Source organism: Salvelinus alpinus, chromosome 3 (assembly GCF_045679555.1).
Source record: "Salvelinus alpinus chromosome 3, SLU_Salpinus.1, whole genome shotgun sequence".
Lineage (NCBI taxonomy): Eukaryota > Metazoa > Chordata > Actinopteri > Salmoniformes > Salmonidae > Salvelinus > Salvelinus alpinus.
In genome coordinates, this window is record NC_092088.1 from 30149360 (window position 1) to 30169338 (window position 19979).

A 19979-nucleotide genomic window follows, 5' to 3' on the forward strand; every position below is an offset into this window, starting at 1 on the left:
CCGAATGAGAGAGGAATTAGTTAAGTCTGCCATGACCTGACCATGCTTTCACCATGCGCGTTCACATAAGAGGGGGCTCTGTTCCATCGCTCATCTGAAGTCAATGTAATTCTCCGGTTGGAACATTATTCAAGATTTATGTTAATAACATTCTAAAGATTGATTCAGTACATCGTTTGACATGTTTCTACTGACTGTTACTGAACTTTTTGACATCTCGTCAGCTTTTAGGGAGCGCGCTTCGTGACTTTGGAATTATTTACCAAACGCGCTAACAAAAGTAGCTAATTGGACATAAATGACGGACATTATCGAACAAATCAAGCATTTATTGTGGACTTGAGATTCCTGGGAGTGCATTCTGATGAAGATCATCAAAGGTAAGGAAACATTTATCATGTAATTTCTGGTTTCTGTTGACTCCAACATGGCGGCTAATTTGACTATTGTTCTGAGCGCCGTCTCAGATTATTGCATGGTTTGCTTTTTCCGTAAAGTTTTTGGGAAATCTGACACAGCGGTTGCATTAAGGAGAGGTATATCTATAATTCCATGTGTATAACTTGTATTATCATCTACATTTATGATGAGTATTTCTGTTGAAACGATGTGGCTATGCAAAATCACTGGATGTTTTTGGAACTAGTGAATGTAACGCGCCAATGTAAACTCAGATTTTTTTATATAAATATGAACTTTATCAAACAAAACATACATGTATTGTGTAACATGAAGTCCTATGAGTGTAATCTGATGAAGATAATCAAAGGTTAGTGATTCATTTTATCTCTATTTGTGCTTTTTGTGACTCCTATCTTTGGCTGGAAAAATGGCTGTGCTTATTGTGGTTTGGTGTGACCTAACATAATCGTTTGTGGTGCTTTCGCTGAAAAGCATATTTGAAATCGGACACTTTGGTGGGATTAACAACAAGATTACCTTTAAAATGGTATAATACACATGTATGTCTGAGGAATTTTAATTATGAGATTTCTGTTTTTTTAATTTGGCGCCCTGCACTCACTGGCTGTTGTCATATCGATCCCGTTACCGGGATTGCAGCTCTAAGAAGTTTTTAAGCAAATTGTGGAAAAAGTCAAGAGGTGTGAATACTTTCTGAAGGCACTGTACCATAATTATCCCTACTTTAGCAACAACACAAGCAATGTAATGTTTAACAAAAAAGGTTGTTTTATTGCTGTTTTAAATTACATATATCCAAACTCCCAACACCTGGGATGAGATAGCGATCTACATGAAGTTAAATAAAACGAGTAAGTATAATAGGAATTCATCATAATACAAAATAAATAGCATACACCCCCCCAAAAAATTGCAACATCCAATACTCATACAAGTAAGTCCTATACTCACACAAAAACGCACTCACAGACAGACAGACAATTCAATCAAAACAATTCAATCCAGGTCAGAAGGATAAGTGAAAGGCAACATCCGTCCTGCGCAGCAACACAGCCTTGAATTGATATGCAGTTATGTCTCTTGTTGTTTCCCACACTTAAATTCCATGCATTCGTGCAGTACAAGAGCAATTTCATTTTCGCCATATCCTGAAAACCTGGATAACAGAATTGACTGAGTCGGGCCCAAAGCTTCATAGATACTTACTTGGTAATTTGAAGCACTGCTAATTTATTCTTCACAATCAGAGTGGCCACTACTGTATGTTTAGAAATGATATGATACAAATCCTTTTGCATCCCTCAATGTTAGCTTGTGCTAACAGACTTGTAATAATGCCACGTCAGGTGTAATATGGCAACAACAAAAAAGGGTTAAGCTTCTGAATGGTGTCAAGGTGGTCCTGACAGTTCAAAGTTCTGCACTGCAAGAGTTCACAGTAGGCAGAAAGTAGATACTAGTACTGATACTACTACCGACAGACTTGTAAGACTGAAGACAGAGACAGACGAACACAGACAGATAGTTGTAATTCTACAGTACAAGCCTCTAGGGAGGTTAAATGTTTTGGTCAACGGGAGAGATACATGTTTGTAGTTGCTGTAAATTGTAAATTACGACCTGTAATTGTATAATGGCTATGTTTTCAAGTAAGCAACCATATTTCCCATCTATAGCAGGTGGTCCTCAGTTCAGCCGAGTAAAGACATTGAAAGACAGTGGAATTGAAGGGTTTGGGCAGTACTGCAGCTCTTCCGGTTGGTTTTATTTTTTGACACGATTGGAGATGCATGTGATAGACAGGCTTTTCAGTCAGAGATGAGACGGTCTTATAGAATGACAGTGTTTTGAAATGAGAGAGCGTTGGATTTGAGGAATGAGGGTGGAATAAAGGGAATTTAAAGGTTTATTGAGGGGGAACATCGTCCTCCTTTTGACAGCAGAAGAAAAAAAGGAAAATGAGTGTTTATTTTTTGACAAGTCCAGGGAGTCCCTCCCTGTTTCAGTTTGTCTTCACCCATTTGGTGCTTAATGAACACGACCCAGGTTTCTCATGTTGGGTTGAGCTGTGTCCCCCAGTGTTTGTGAATGGCAGTCGTTCTTTGGTGCCCTCTAGCTGGGAGAGAGGGCAGGGCTGTTGTCTGTGCTGATGTGGACCAGGCACTCGCTGGACTTAAGGCTTGCCAGGGACTTGCAGCTGGGCAGGGAGTTTAGAGAACCACACAGGACCATCATGGAAGGGGTGTAGTCTTTATCTAGGGGAAGGACATATGTTGTCAAAACCAACATGAGATGTGTGTTAGCTGTAGGCGTGTTCGTGTTTTTATTTTTATGAGAGCACAGGAGTGCGTGCACATGTGCATAATTTCTGCACGCTTGCGTGTGTGGCGATCTTATTCATGCATGTGTCCATGGGTCCATAGAGGCGTTGCTGTCTGTGTGTGGTGTATCGTCATGTATCCTTATTTGTGAACAATACGGGTAGTGTGTATGAGTGTGTGACTACAGCACCTGCTGTGCACCACGCCTCTCCATTCTGCTGCCCTGCGGTATTCTGGGAGTCGGCGTCCAGGCTGACCACTGACAGCAGCTCTGTGCTGGGGAAGCTCCTCCTACAGGCATATGGGGACATAGTAAATATACTCTCGTTCTTCTTTTCACACTCCCTCTCGCTCTCTCGCTCTCTCAGCGCTGACACGATCCCCGATTCTACATGACAAACAATCATATCTACCTCATATCGTTAATTTCAATCTGAAAGTTCTGTCGTGTTTCAAGGCCAAGCAGACAAATATTTAAAAAACAAACATAATTGGCTGCACCTTTTCCTCCTTATTTCAATTGACTGATGAACAAAATAACCTCTTTATGAATGTAGGAACTAATTAAACCAAACTGTTGCTACATAGATGCATTACAAAGACAAGCATTTTGCCGGGAGGATGTAGTCACACCTGCGAAAGAGCTTGCCATCGTCATGATTGTTGTAGGGCTGTTGCCATTGGTTGACGAGAGGGATTGACAGGTTTTTGGCCAAAATGTTGGAGTCACACGGAATCAGGCTCGTCCTGCAAAACACAAGAATCCCAGTATAATCAAAGCATATCCAAATTGTGTCAATATGGTAGGCTTTTACAGTGATATCCCTGTACTTCACTGTGAATATGTGTACGCCACACCAAGCAAAAAATTCTAGGGAGAGAGAACATTTTTGTAAAGTTACCCGTAATGTTACCCTAATGCTTGAGTGTCCAGTTTTCTGTTAATTAGGGGAACATTCTATCTATGTTACAATGTTCTTAGAATATACAAGATATAAGATATTACTGTTCCAAGCACATTTCATGAGAACGTTGCAAGAACATTCCTGCGTCCAGTTTTCTGAGGGTTAGGAGAATATTCCATCACCGTCCCACCAAACATACACAGAACATGGTTGCCATGTTCTCACAATATAAGATATTAATGTTCTAGACACATTTCATGAGAATTTTGCAAGAACATTCCTGTGTCCAGTTTTCTGAGGGTTAGGAGAAAATTCCATTGATGTCACATCAAACATACGCAGAACATCGTTGCCATGTTCTCAGAACGTAAGATATTAAAGTTTGAGACATGTTTCATGGGACAGTTGCAAGAACATTTCTTGTGTATCATTCAGGATGTCACCTGATGGTCCCACGTTTTCCCCCAAAAAGAATAATTACATATCATGCCTGGTTACTACGGCCAAGCACATCAAGTGCCTGGATTAGGCGCAGGTCCTAATCCAGGCACTTGTCATCTCCCGTCTGGATTACTGCAACTCGCTGTTGGCTGGGCTCCCTGCCTGTGCGATTAAACCCCTACAACTCATCCAGAACGCCGCAGCCCGTCTGGTGTTCAACCTTCCCAAGTTCTCTCACGTCACCCCGCTCCTCCGCTCTCTCCACTGGCTTCCAGTTGAAGCTCGCATCCGCTACAAGACCATGGTGCTTGCCTACGGAGCTGTGAGGGGAACGGCACCTCCGTACCTTCAGGCTCTGATCAGGCCCTACACCCAAACAAGGGCACTGCGTTCATCCACCTCTGGCCTGCTCGCCTCCCTACCTCTGAGGAAGTACAGCTCCCGCTCAGCCCAGTCAAAACTGTTCGCTGCTCTGGCACCCCAATGGTGGAACAAACTCCCCCACGACGCCAGGTCAGCGGAATCAATCACCACCTTCCGGAGACACCTGAAACCCCACCTCTTTAAGGAATACCTAGGATAGGATAAAGTAATCCTTCTAACCCCCACCCCCTTAGAGTTAGATGCACTATTGTAAAGTGGTTGTTCCACTGGACATCATAAGGTGAATGCACCAACTTGTAAGTCGCTCTGGATAAGAGCGTCTGCTAAATGACTTAAATGTAAATGTAAAAATTGGTGATTCACGGCTCTTTTTGTTTGTTGGCAAGGGATACTCACACACATGGATTTTAACATAGTGTTTTTTATCTTACATACTTGACACGCATGATTACATTGTGCATGTTCATTTAGAGTGCATTTGGAACATTTTCAGACTGTCACGCCCTGGCCTTAGTTATCTTTGTTTTCTGTAATATTTTGGTTAGGTCAGGGTGTGACAGGGGGGATGTTTGTGTATAGTTGTCTCGTCTGGGGTGGTTGTATGGTATAGGGGGTTTTGGTAGAGTGTATGGGTTTGTGTTGAGTGTAGGTGTCTAGGTAAGTCTATGGTTGCCTGAATGGTTCTCAATCAGAGACAGCTGTCATTCATTGTCTCTGATTGGGAGCCATATTTAAGGCAGCCATAGGCAGTAGGCTTTTGTGGGTAATTGTCTATGTGTAGTGTTTAGTGTCAGCACTATTTTGTTTGAATAGCTTCACGGTCGTCTGTTTGTTGTTTTGTTCGTCTTCATAATAAAAGAAGATGTCTTTCTATCACGCTGCGCCTTGGTCCACTCATCTTCAAAGTTACGACGATCGTGACACAGACCCATTGATTTTTCCACATTTTGTTACATTACAGACTTATTCTAAAATTGATTAGAGTTTTTTTTCATCAATCTACACACAATACCCCATAATGACAAAGCAAAAACAGGTTTTTAAAAGTGGTTGCAAATGTATTAAAAATATAAAACAAATAGTTTATTTACATAAGTATTCGGACCCTTTGCTATGAGACTCAAAATTGAGCTCAGGTGCATCCTGTTCTCATTGACCATCCTTGAGATGGAGTCCACTTGTGGTTAATTCCATTGATTGAACATGATTTGGAAAGGCACACACCTGTCTATATAAGTTTCCACAGTTGACAGTGCATGTTAGAGCAAAAACCAAGCCATGAGGTCGAAGGAATTGTCTGTAGACAGGATTGGATCGAGGCACAGATCTGGGGAAGGGTACCAAAAACCTTTCTGTAGCATTGAAGGTTCCCAAGAACACAGTGGCCTCCATGATTCTTAAACGGAAGAAGTTTGGACCCACCAAGACTCTTCCTAGAGCTGACCGCCCGGGCAAACAAAGCAATGTAGAAAGAAGGACCTTGTTCAGGGAGGCGACAAAGAACGCGATGGTCACTCTGACAGAGCTCCAGAGTTCCTCTGTGGAGATGAGAGAACCTTCCAGAAGGAGAACCATCTCTGCAGCACCCCACCTATCAGGCCTTCATGGTAGAGTGGCCAGACGGAAGTCACTCATCACAGTAAAAGGCACATGACAGCCTGCTTGGAGTTTGCCAAAAGGCACCTAAAGGACTCTCAGACCATGATTCTCTAGTATGATGAAACCAAGATGGAGCTCTTTGGCCTGAATGCCAAGCGTCACACTTGGAAACCTGGTACCATCCCTACGGTGAAGCACAGTGGTGGCAGCATTATGCTGTGGGGCTGTTTTTCAGCGGTAGGGACTGGGAGACTAGTCAGGATCAAGGGAAAGATGAACGGAGCAAAGTACAGAGAGATCCTTAATGAAAACCTGCTCCAGAATGCTCAGGACCTCAGACTGGGGCAAAGGTTCACCTTCAAAACCGGACAACAACCCTAAGCACACAGCCAAGAGTCTCTGAATGTACTTGAGTGGCCCAGGCAAAGCTCGGACCTGAACTCGATCGAACATCTCTGGAGAGACCTGAAAATAGCTGTGCAGCGACAAAGCTTGATCTGCAGAGAAGAATGGGAGAAACTCCCCAAATACAGGTGTGCCAAGCTTTTAGCATCATACTCAAGAAGACTGTAATCATTACCAAAGGTGCTTCAACAAAGTACAGAGTAAAGGGTTTGAATACTTATGTAAATGTGATATTTCTGGTGATTTTTGTACTTTTTACCCCTTCTCCCCAATTGATAGTTACGGTCTTGTCCCATGGCTGCAACTCCCGTACGGACTCAGGAGAGGCGAAGGTCGAGAGCCATGTGTCCTCTGAAAGACGACCCTGCCAAGCCACACTGTGTGCATGCACCCGGCCCGCCACAAGGAATCGCTAGAGCGCAATGGGACAAGGTCTTCCCGGCCTGCCAAACCCTCCCCTAACCCAGACGATGCTGGGCTAATTGTGCGCTGCCTCATGGGTCTCCCGGTCGCGGCCGGTTGCGACACAGCCCGGGATCAAACCCACGTCTGTACAGACGCCTCAAACACTGCGATGCAGTGCCTTAGACTGCTGCGCCACTCGGGAGGACCAGTTTTTAATTTTTTATTATACATTTGCAAAAATGTCTAAAAACCTGTTTTTGCTTTGTCATTATGGGGTGTAGATTGATGAGGCAAAAAAACTATTTCATCAATTTTAGAATAACGCTGTAACATAACAAAATGTGGATGAAGTCAAAGGGTCTGAATACTTTCCTAATGCACTGTATACAGTAATTATTATTCAACATGTCCTCACCTGGGATTTGAACTCACAACCTCTTGGTTCACGGCATTCAGATCTTCCTGCCAATCCACCATGTCTGTGTCAGTTATCAGTTATTTTGACTATTCTCTCATCATTGATTTGATTTACTTTTTTCAACCATTTAAGGAGGAGGGGTTTCGTCTGGATAGAGCCTAACTATACTGGCCCAGTAAGAAAAAAGGCTACCCGAAACGTTTGACCCAAGTTAAACAATTTAAAGGCAATGCTACCAAATACTAATTGAATGTATGTAAACTTCTGACCCATTGGGAATGTGATGAAAGAAATAAAAGCTGAAATAAATCACCCTCTCTACTATTATTCTGACATTTCACATTCTTAAAATAAAGTGGTGATCCTAACTGACCTAAGACAGGGAATTTTTACTAGGATTAAATCTCAGCAATTGTGAAAAACTGAGTTTAAATGTATTTGGCTAAGGTGTATGTAAACTTCGACTTCAACTGTATATAGGTGAGCATCTCAAAGAGAACTCCATAGTATATTTGAACTCGACACCACCGACCATGTAGAACAAACATCTGTCATTGAGAAACCTATTTTAATTAGATCAGATAGGTGCATCGCTGTTGCCATAACGAATCAGTTGGATGGGAATTTGATTTCCATAAGGGGGCACATTTTTTCATGGGACCTCCTGCATGTGCACGCGCTTAAGCTTGCACACATTCTTGAATGGGTGTTACAGTAAAGACCATAGGCGGCGCGTGAGTTTCAAGTTTGGGGAAGCTTACAATTTATAATACCATTTCTACCGATCTCTGTGCCAGTTATGATTTTCATATGCGCATTTTCGTGGAACAGTTTAATTTCAATAATAACGTTTTCATTTCCCAATCATTGTCACGTGGTTAATCATTAAAATCTTAATTAAAATGGCAAAAATCGAAAAGTTCAAATTCAACTAATGCGAGAGCACCAGCCATATAACACATTGATACACTGATCGATTGGTGGTTAAACATTTTTTTTCCTATAGGCCAATGCAGCAGTAAGCGTATAACTTCCATCGTCAACTAAGTAAAATACATAAGCCTAAAGCCAAAAAATAAAAACAGCAGAGAATATCCTCATGAAAATCCAGGTTCTTTTAACCACATTAATCTCTCTACTCAGCCTAGCTGCCTTTCTATCGGTCTTTACTTGAGCTAGCATTGTATCAAATCAATCCGCGAACTTTCAACATTGTATCAACTAGCCTATTCTGGGCCCTCAGAGTTTTCCATGCCAGTGAGCTCGGAACAGCTGTTTTTGATCAAGGTAGAAGTGTTCAGGTATTTTATTTTATGACGTTTACACTGGATATATGGGATCATCAGATCATGATATTTGGCTTTGTGATTATCGAGGCCGGGAGAGTTGGAAAGATTTTTAAAATACTGTGAGGAACTATTATCACTCGCAATGGATGTAAAAAATATATGTACTTTTGTTGACTTACTGTGTGAGGTGAAGAAAAAATGAGCGTGAAGCTCAGCTTATTAGCGGTGGACATGGTGAGTTATAAGGCCAGAAATCAGATACTTCCAAAGGGGCACTTTCCTACATTTGCACGCAGCAGGTCAAGTACTTCTATGCGTGCTCAGGTATGCACGCTCCCTCAGTATCATCAGGACAGAGAAACCAGACACATGCTCATTGCTCACATGGAGCACTCCAAACAAAAAACAAAAAACAATTATTTTTTTTTATTTTTTTTTTACAAAACTTGGAATTGATGATTATGAAATAAACCAAAACTGGTTTCTTAGAAGTGTAGCAGGTTGTGAACTCTGCAAATAACGTTTCCACCCCGACAATGAGAATCATAAATCACTGTAATTAATACATGCATTAACAGAAATTAATGTAACCAAATGATGGGGATTAAAGGTGTTGCGCAGCAACTCCCTGCCTTCCTGAAGACAAACAATGTATACGAAATGCTTCAGTCTGGTTTTAGACCCCATCATAGCACTGAGACTGCACTTGTGAAGGTGGTAAATTACCTTTTAATGGCGTCAGACCGAGGCTCTGCATCTGTCCTCGTGCTACTAGACCTTAGTGCTGCCTTTGATACCATCGATCACCACATTCTTTTGGAGAGACTGGAAACCCAAATTGGTCTACACGGACAAGTTCTGGCCTGGTTTAGATCTTATCTGTCGGAAAGATATCAGTTTGTCTCTGTGAATGGTTTGTCCTCTGACAAATCAACTGTACATTTTGGTGTTCCTCAAGGTTCCGTTTTAGGACCACTATTGTTTTCACTATATATTTTACCTCTTGGGGATGTCATTCGAAAACATAATGTTAACTTTCACTGCTATGCGGATGACACACAGCTGTACATTTCAATGAAACATGGTGAAGCCACAAAATTGCCCTCGCTAGAAGCCTGTGTTTCAGACATAAGGAAGTGGATGGCTGAAAACGTTCTACTTTTAAACTCGGACAAAACAGAGATGCTTGTTCTAGGTCCCAAGAAACAAAGAGATCTTCTGTTAAATCTGACAATTAATCTTGATGGTTGTAAAGTCGTCTCAAATAAAACTGTGAAGGACCTCGGCGTTACTATGGACCCTGATCTCTCTTTTGACGAACATATCAAGACTGTTTCAAGGACAGCTTTTTTCCATCTACATAACATTGCAAAAATCAGAAATTTTCTGTCCAAAAATGATGCAGAAAAATTAATCCATGCTTTTGTTACTTCTAGGTTAGACTACTGCAATGCTCTACTTTCCGGCAACCCGGATAAAGCACTAAATAAACTTCAGTTAGTGCTAAATACGGCTGCTAGAATCCTGACTAGAACCAAGAAATTTGATCATATTACTCCAGTGCTAGCTTGGCCATGTTCTGTTATAATCTCCACCCGGCACAGCCAGAAGAGGACTGGCCACCCCTCATAGCCTGGTTCCTCTCTAGGTTTCTTCCTAGGTTTTGGCCTTTCTAGGGAGTTTTTCCTAGCCACCGTGCTTCTACACCTGCATTGCTTGCTGTTTGGGGTTTTAGGCTGGGTTTCTGTACAGCACTTCAAGATATTAGCTGATGTACGAAGGGCTGTATAAAATAAACTTGATTGATTGATTAAAGGTACATTTACTGCTGGTGACATATGTAATGGGGAATTTATCAAAATAACCATTCAAAGGGCAAATAATTCACACAAAGAAACAATGAAAGCGCAAGGATTGGCTGTAGACATCTGAGCACATTCTGGAGAGCTGAGTGCATGCACTCTAGAGAGAGACACGTCATATCTTCACCAAACACCCATCCCCTTCTTGTCTCAATATTTTAATTATACTCAAGACACATTCTCTTCACACACATTTAGATGCTTTCACTGACAGCCGCAACCCAATAATCCCCTAGGCTGCCCAAATTGCTGGCTTCCCAAATAGGCATAGGCTTACGTGATTTGAAAGAATCCACAGCATTTTTTACAAGAAGCTAATAATCCTCTGTTGGCTAAATCATGCTCTCTGGTGAAGTATATTGAATGATTGTATATAGACAGGTGATATTATATAATTTTGGTAAAACATCAATTTACTTTAGGGGAAGCCAGCACTGTGTATCTGCCAACGTTCCTTTCCAATTCGCAAGTGGCTGAAACAACAATGAGAGTCATTGGGAGTCGTTGTCCCAAAAGCATGAAGGCAGGCGACAAGCTTAGGTCTGCATATTAAGCTCATAGAAACGCATCGGGCTTATTTTGATCATATTTTGGCGAGAGTGAGCCCTCTCGCTTCTCCTCTTCCTCTCTGCTGAAACTATCTCACCGCCTCCCGGGTGGCGCAGTGGTCTAGAGCACTGCATCGCAGTGCTATGCTGCGCCACCAGAGTCTGGGTTCGCGCCCAGGCTCTGTCGCAGCCGGCCGCGACCGGGAGGTCCGTGGGGCGACGCACAATTGGCTTAGCGTCGTCCGGGTTAGGGAGGGTTTGGCCGGTAGGGATATCCTTGTCTCATCGCGCTCCAGCGACTCCTGTGGCGGGCCGGGCGCAGTGCGCGCTAACCGAGGGGGCGGGTGCACGGTGTTTCCTCCGACACATTGGTGCGACTGGCTTCCGGGTTGGAGGCGCGCTGTGTTAAGAAGCAGTGCGGCTAGGTTGGGTTGTGCTTCGGAGGACGCATGACTTTCGACCTTCGTCTCTCCCGAGCCCGTACGGGAGTTGTAGCGATGAGACAAGATAGTAATTACTAGCGATTGGATACCACGAAAATTGGGGAGAAAAGGGGATAAAAATTAAAAAAAAAAAAAAAAAGAAACTATCTCACCTGAGAAAGCATCCGAGCGAGTGAAACAGCGCCCCTCTGTCTTACTATGTAGCCCATGTATCTGATGCTGTCAGGACAAAAAGAGTATGACGTCCAAACAGCATCAGATACATGGTCTACACATAATGAGACAGAGGAGCGCTGTTTCACTCGCTCGTATGCTTTATCTGAGATTATTGCTTCTTTCTGTTAGCACGCGTCTCGTGAAATAAATGATCTGTATTTCAATAGTTTATTTGTACGGGCAAGAGGGTACGGCAGGGCGGGCCTGGCCCTCTAAAAGCGTCCACGTGCTTCCCAGACGAAACAGTTCGGAAGAGTTTGTGCATATATTATGACAACATTTTGTTAGTTTTGGACTTCGGTAAGGGTTTTGTTGGGTGTTCGGGCACACACATTTTTTTATCGAGGCCTGCCAATGTTCGGGAACCGAAGTCTATGTCCCTTCGTCTGTGATTGGTCAACTGTTTGTCACACCAGCCTTCGCTTTGGCCGTACGCCTTCGCTTTGGCCGTACAACACCACCTTCCCAGCTCCTCGCAACAGGGTCTTTACTCCTACTGCGGGGAGTCAGACCACCCGTGGAACACCTGTCCCAGAAGGAGAACCAGGCAAGGAAGCGACAGGCCGAGGAGGGCTCCTGCACCTTCACAGGTAGGCGTGGACGTGCCTTGCTCCTCTCTGTCCACCCAGCCCGTCCTCTCCCTGAATATCCTGGCCCCCCACTGAGTCCAGCCCTAGTGGACTCAGGTTTTGCAGGCAATTTCCTAGACCGGTCAGTGGCCTTATCATTAAGCATTCCTCTAGTCCCTTTACAACCCCCTATCCCAGTCCGTGCCCTAGACAACCGTCCCCTAGGAACAGGACTGGTGAACCAAACCACGATTCCCATTTCCCTCACAGTTGCTCACAACCACCATGAACGCATCACTTTCCTCATCTTAGACTCTCCTGCACACCCCATAGTTTTAGGTTTCTCCTGGCTACAGCTGAATAACCCCAGTATATCGTGGACAGAGAGGAGGTTGTTGGGTTGGTTGCAGGAGTGTCAGGGGAGGTGTCTCTTTGTTTCAATCTGTGCCACCTCCGTGGAAAGTCCAGACCAGGCCACCCACGTCCCTATAACGGAGGAGTACCGGGACCTACAGGTGGCCTTTTCGAAGACTCGAGCCACGTGCCTGCCCCCTCATCGCCCATGGGACTGCACTATCGACCTACTGTCTGGTTCTACCCTCCCATGGGGGCACATCAACCCTCTCTCGCATGCAGAGACCGAAGCCATGGAGGCCTAGGTCCAGGAGGCACCTGGTTCCAATCCCCACTCTATCAAAGTATATACACTACCGTTATGGAAGTATATACTACAGTTCAAAAGTTTGGGGTCACTTAGAAATGTCCTTGTTTTTCGAAGAAAAGCACCTTTTTTGTCCATTAAAATAACATCAAATTGATCAGAAATACAGTGTAGACATTGTTAATGTTGTAAATGACTATTGTAGCTTAAAACGGCATATTTTCTAAATGGAATATCTACATAGGCGTACAGAGGCCCATTATCAGCAACCATCACTCCTGTGTTCCAATGGCACATTGTGTTAGCTAATCCAAGATTATAATTTTAAAAGGCTAATTGATCATTAGAAAACCCTTTTGCAATTATGTTAGCACAGCTGAAAACTGTTGTTCTGATTAAAAAAGCAATAAAACTGGCCTTCTTTAGACTAGTTGAGTATCTGGAGCATCAGCATTTGTGGGTTCGATTACAGGCTCAAAACGGCCAGAAACAAAGACCTCTGATGAAACGTCAGACAATTCTTGTTCTGAGAAATGAAGGCTATTTCATGTGAGAAATTGCCAAGAAACTGAAAATCTTGTACAACGCTGTGTACTACTCCCGTCACAGAACAGCACAAACTGTCTCTAACCAGAATAGAAAGAGGAGTGGGAGGCCCCGGTGCACAACTGAGCAAAAGGACAAATACATTAGAGTGTCTAGTCTGAGAAACAGACGCCTCACAAGTTCTCAACTGGCAGCTTCATTAAATAGTACCCGCAAAACACCAGTCTCAACGTCAACAGTGAAGAGGCGACTCTGGGATACTGGCCTTCTCGGCAGAGTTGCAAAGAAAAAGCCATATCTCAGACTGGCCAATAAAAAGAAAAGATTAAGATGGGCAAAAGAACACAGACACTGGACAGAGGAACTCTGCCGAGAAGGCCAGCCTCCCAGGCCACAAGCACCAATGAGGAACGACCTAAACACTGTCCCAATAAGGGTTATCTCATGGGCATGTACTTATTGGGCCAGTAGAGTTCGGCCCTGTCCAGAAGAAACCCTAACCCCTCCTCCCTAGGCATTTACACTTATGTGGATGAAACAACTTAAGCAATAAGAAAATATATTTTATCGATCATAGTGATTCAGGAGTATCATTAAAACAGGTTAATATGCCCAACCAACATTAGACACCTATACAGAAAGCCCTTAAATTGCTGAAATAGGTCAATCAAATCAATGATCAGAATATATTAACCGATACTTGACATAGACATGGTGTCATACCATAGCGGGAAAGATCGGAGTACCATGAACCAGGAGGTTGTGAGTTCAAATCCCAGGTGAAGACAAGTTGAATAATAATTACTCTATAAACATGCACAATGTAATCAAGTGTAAAAACACGGTATGTTAAAAGTATCCCTTGCCAATCGACAAAGCGATATGAATGTATCAGTCGTTCACCAATCCGTGCCTTGATTGGCTCAGCCACAGTGACGTGAGGGGACACAAATATTCTTGCAATGTTCCCATGAAACATGTATAGAACATTAATATATTATGTTCTGAGAACATGGCAACCATATTCTGTGTATGTTTACAAAAACCGAGAAATTCCATAATTTGGTGTGTCTCAGGTACCTCTCTAGAATGTCCCATAATTGTTCAATTGGGTTAAGATCTGGTGACTGAGATGGCCATGGCATACGGTTTACATCGTTTATGCTCATCAAACCCTTCAGCTTTGTATTTACTGCAGTTTACGTTGCCCTCTAAGAGGTTGAGTGGACCTAAACCATGCCAGGAAAATACACCCCACACAATAACAGAGCCGCCAGAACCCTACCCAGCTAACAATTCTAGGGAGAAAGAACATTTTTGTAATGTTACCCGTAATGTTCCCCTAAGGTTTTCCATTAGTTAGGGAAAATACTAAGAATGTGAGAGTATATACTGTGTCCGTAAAATGTATATAGGTTCAGAACTTTTGTGAAACGGCACAGTTAAAAATATATGGCAAATATACAGTTGAAGTCGGAAGTTTACATACGCCTTAGCCAAATACATTTAAACTCAGTTTTTCACAATTCCTGACATTTAATCCTAGTAAAAATTCCCTATGCAGTTGTGTAAATCTGAAACAACTTGATAGGTGTAAGCAATAGGATGAATTCCATTTGAAGTAAATCTTACCCCTCTTAAAAGTACACTCAAGAAAATATTTTATTGATCATAGTGATTCAGGAGTATGATTAAAACCGGTTAATATGTCCTACCAAATTAGACAACTATACAGAAACCCAGCTAATCATTCTAGAGGGAGAGTTTTTGTTTTTGGAATGTTACCGTAATGTTCCCCTAATGTTTGAGTGTCCAGTTTTCTGTTAGTTAGTGGAACATTCTATCTATATTAGCAAAAACCTTCTGAGAACCTTTTTTAATCATGATTTGGCATTAGTTAGGAAAAAATGATCGTAATGTTATACACAACATACCCATAAATATTCCTGCAACAATCCCATGAAACGTGCCTAGAACACTAATATCTTACACTTAGAAAAAAGGGTTCTAATAGGGGTTTTCCACTTTTCCCCATATCATAACTCTTTTTGGTTCCAGGTGAAACACTTTTTGGTTCAAGGTAGAACCATTTTGGGTTCCATGTTGAACTCTCTGTGGAAAGAGTTCTACATGAAACCCAAAGGGTTCTACTTGGAACCAAAAGGGTTCTACCTGGAACCAACAAGGGTTCTTCAAAGGGTTATCCTATGGGGACAGCCGAAGAACCCTTTTAGGTTCTAGATAGCACCTTTTTTTCTAAGAGTGTATGTTCTGAGAACATGGCAACCATGTTCTGTGTATGTTTTGTGGGACGTTGATGGAATATTCTCCTAACCAACAGAAAACTGGACACATTGTTCTTGCAACGTTCCTATGAAACGTGTCTAGAACATTAATATATAACATTCTGAGAACATGGTAACCAAGTTCTATTTGACATTAAGGGAATGGTCTCTTGGGAACATTCCTTGCACATCACAGGAACATTTTTATGAAAATGTTAGTTAATGACCTAATGAGGTTCTTAGGGGAACGTTCTCTAAAGTTGTGGGAGTATTTGTTGTTAGCTGGGTACCTGTATGTGTCTCTGTAGTTGTGTGTATTGTGTGTGTATGTTTGTCTACATGTACGTCGCATGCATGCTCGTGTCTGCATGTGTATGTGTGTGTGTAGCCACTCACAGCTGCTCCTGCAGCTCCAGCACGATGGCCTCCAGCTCCCTCTTCTCCTGCTGGCTCTGCTCCTCCAGCTCCACCAGCCTCGCGTTCAGCTCCTTGTTCTCCGTCTCCACGTTTGTCAACTGGGATTCCCGCAGACGCACCAGCTCCTCCAAATAGCCCTGGAGAGAAGCACACATCAGGGCTGTTTTTTAATGGAAGAAGACAGGCTGAAATGGAGTAAAATGGGGAGGTACTTGTCAAATAAGAAACTTGTTTTTTTTGTTTTGAAACGTTTTGCTACAGTGTGCCCTATGACCCAGCTACACATATCCAATGATGCCTTCCATCTACTTCTGTCTTATCAATGAGTCCTATGATTGACTACAGAGAGCAATTTGTGAGCCACATTATCTCTTGCAGATGAGGCATTTCAAGTTTTGGTTGGGCAGGAGCAACATCTTCATAAGAACAAACTGTGCAATAATTCAGCCCTGATCTCCGAGGTAACAGTCATTTGGGGCATGCCTGGGCACGTGTATACACCACAATATAGACCTAGTGTCTAGTGTGTGAGTATACACCAAGGGCTAGTGTACAAGGATACACCTATAACCTAGTGTACACCTTGGAGCAACCTACCCTATGGAGCAAGTGAGCTGGGAATAGTTATTACAGTACTTGAAGAAAGACACCCAACAACGACTATCTTGTCCCCTGTACTTGAGTGCCACTCATAGGCTTACTGTGGGGCTCTACAAAGATACAAAATGGCTACTCACTTTCTGAGCGTAGACAATCTTGAACCTCTGCTCCATCTTGCGGCACTTGTTGGCCCAGCTCTCCTCGTTGGTGACCAGTGGGACGTAGGGGTGCTCAGGGACACTGTCATCGCTGGTGCTGCTGTCGATGCTCCGACGGTCGTCGTCATCACTCAGGTAGTCATAGCTACACAGACAACAACACATGTCAATAATAGGCCTATTTAGGCTATGTAATATTGGGCCAGTTTCCCAGACCCAGATTAAGCCTAGTCCTGAATTAAAAATCTTTCTCTATAGATGATCACCATTAAAAGCATGTTTTAGTGTTGGCCAACGCAGCCGTTTCTATATCAATATCAAATCATTTCTGGGTAACAATCAAGTATCTTACTGTTAATATTTATTTTCAATTAAAATGGTCAAAAATAAACAAAAATAGCTTCTTGGTAAAGAGCAATTTCTCAAGCAAGAAGGGTTGCTAAGACTGTCTAGCTGTGGTCTGAGTGGGGAGGGGAAAACTGAAAACTAGCTGTTATTGACAGAGAGGTTTGGAACTCTCTTTCTTACTGGGCTATTAACTCAATTTACCACCTGGTGATGTAGGCAGGCAGGCCAAAACTCCATCCCACCCAAACATGCTGAAATTTCTGGCGGTCATTTGAAACAGCTCTTACACTGTTCAACTTAATAAAAAAATAGTTTTCCTATCTCAAGGTTGAATAAAGAAATTAATAAAATACAGTAAGTGCAAAATAAAGTAACATGGTTGATCGTAACTGGGTTGACGATTTCATCTTAAATCAGCCATAAATCCCCTTGTGACAGGGGGAATGGAAGCTTGTTGTCTGCAACAGGGAGGGGCAATTGAATGCAAAATAATAATAATAATTTTAAAAAATTGTTAAAAACATTTCTAGCCTGTCCATCTATGGGTAACAGTGTTGACGTGTTATGGTCGACCCGCTCAGTTTTCCACCACGAAACACCAGAATATGGCCAAAAATAGTAGAACGAGCTCATCTGCTTTTGGGTCTTTCTATAAATAAAGGGGCCAATGTGTGACATCAGGGTCAACATTTTTAAATGTGATCTTCTTGCAGCTTCACATGTGTAGTGTGAGGAATAAGAGTCTAGATAGGTACAATGAGACCATAACTCTTACCAACAACAAAACATCTACATGTCGTTCAAAATGTCACATGAAACATGGACACTGCATGTTTCTCTGTTACTTTTGCCTAGTAGCCAGGTCTGTTTGTGCTTTAGTGTCACGTTCCTGACCTGTTTTCTGTTAGTTGTTTTATGTGTTAGCTGGTCAGGACGTGAGTTTGGGTGGGCAGTCTATGTTTTCTGTTTCTATGTTGGTTTAAAGGGTGACCTGATATGGCTCTCAATTAGAGGCAGGTGGTTTTCATTTCCTCTGATTGAGAGCCATATTAAGGTAGGTGTTTTTACACTGTTTGTTTGTGGGTGGTTGTCTCCTGTGTCTGTGTCTATGTTTGCACCATACGGGACTGTTTCGTTCGTTCGTCGTTTTGTTTGTAGTAAGTACTTGTTCGTTCGTTCTTCATGTTTCATGTAAGTTCGTGGTCCAAGTCTGTCTACATTCGGTTTGTTATTTTGTTTAGTTGTCAAGTATAGTTCGTTTTGTCTTGTTCAATAAATTCATCATGTCATTTCACTACGCTGCGCCTTGGTTTAATCCCTGCTCCTCCTCTTCGGATGAAGAGGAGGAGGAACGCCGTTACAGAACCACCCACCAAATTACCAGAACCAAGCAGCGTATGTTCGAGCAGTGGAATACACAGGACTACTGGACTTGGGAGGACGAGCTGGATGGAAAAGGACCTTGGGCTCAACCAGGAGAATATCGCCGCCCCAAAGCTGAGCTGGAGGCAGCGAAAGCAGAGAGGCGGAGATATGAGGAGGCAGCAAGGAAGCAAGGCTGGAGGCCGGAGAATCAAGCCCAAAACAGGCGTTATGAGGGGACGCGTCTAGCACGGAAGCCCGAAAAGCCCGTGAGTACTACCCAAAAATTTCTTGGGGGGGGGCTAAGAGGTAGTGGGCCAAGGGCAGGTAGGAGACCTGCGCCCACTTCCCAGGCTAACCGTGGAGAGCGGGAGTACGGGTAGACACCGTGTTACGCAGTAGAGCGCATGGTGTCCCCGGTTCGCCTACATAGCCCGGTGCGGGTTATTCCACCTCCCCGCACTGGGCGGGCGACGGAGAGCATTCAACCAGGTAAGGTTGGGCAGGCTCGGTGCTCAAGGGAGCCAGTACGCCTGCACGGTCCGGTATTTCCGGCGCTACCTCCCCGCCCCAGCCCAGTACCACAAGTGCCTACTCCACGCACCAGGCTTCCAGTGCGTTTCCAGAGCCTTGTTCCTCCTCCACGCACTCTCCCTATGGTGCGTGTCTCCAGCCCAGTGCCTCCAGTTCCGGCACCACGCACTAAGCCTCCTGTGCGTCTCCAGAGCCCTGTACGCACTGTTCCTTCTCCCCGTACTCGTCCTGATGTACGTGCACTCAGCCCGGTACCACCAGTGCCGGTACCACGCACCAGGCCTATAGTGCGCTTCGAGAGGTCAGTGTGCCCTGTCCCTGCTCCCCGCACTAGGCTTGAAGTGCGTGTCTCCAGTCCGGTGCCTCCAGTTCCGGCACCACGTACCAGGCCTACAGTGCGTCTCAGCCGGCCAGAGTCTGCCGTCTGCCCAACGGCGTCTGAGCCATCCGTCTCCCCAGCGCCATCTGAGCCATCCGTCTCCATAGCGCCATCTGAGCCATCCGTCTCCATAGCGCCATCTGAGCCATCCGTCTCCCCAGCGCCATCTGAGCCATCCGTCTCCCCAGCGCCATCTGAGCCATCCGTCTCCCCAGCGCCATCTGAGCCATCCGTCTCCCCAGCGCCATCTGAGCCATCCGTCTGCCCAGCGCCTTCTGAGCCATCCGTCTGTCCCGAGCCATTAGAGCCGCCCGTCTGTCCCGAGCCGTCAGAGCCGTTCGTCAGTCAGGAGCCGCTAGAGCCGTTCGTCAGTCAGGATCTGCCAGAGCCGCCAACCAGACAGGATCTGCCAGAGCCGCCAACCAGACAGGATCTGCCAGAGCCGCCAACCAGACAGGATC

The 19979-nt window shown here is 44.0% G+C and overlaps 1 protein-coding gene across 1 annotated transcript in view; it reads right to left on the reverse strand.

The window, feature by feature from the left end:
- Positions 1-1168: 1168 nt before the first annotated feature.
- Positions 1169-19979, reverse strand: part of rundc3ab (RUN domain containing 3Ab) — a 40033-nt gene continuing 21222 nt past the window's right edge. Inside the window, exons 7-11 of the mRNA XM_071390991.1 lie at positions 16875-17040; positions 16117-16274; positions 3378-3491; positions 2935-3035; positions 1169-2678 (exon numbers count right to left, since the gene is read on the reverse strand). Coding sequence (XP_071247092.1) covers positions 2536-2678; positions 2935-3035; positions 3378-3491; positions 16117-16274; positions 16875-17040 — 682 coding nt within the window. The 3' untranslated portion in view covers positions 1169-2535. The remainder of the gene's footprint in view (positions 2679-2934; positions 3036-3377; positions 3492-16116; positions 16275-16874; positions 17041-19979) is intronic.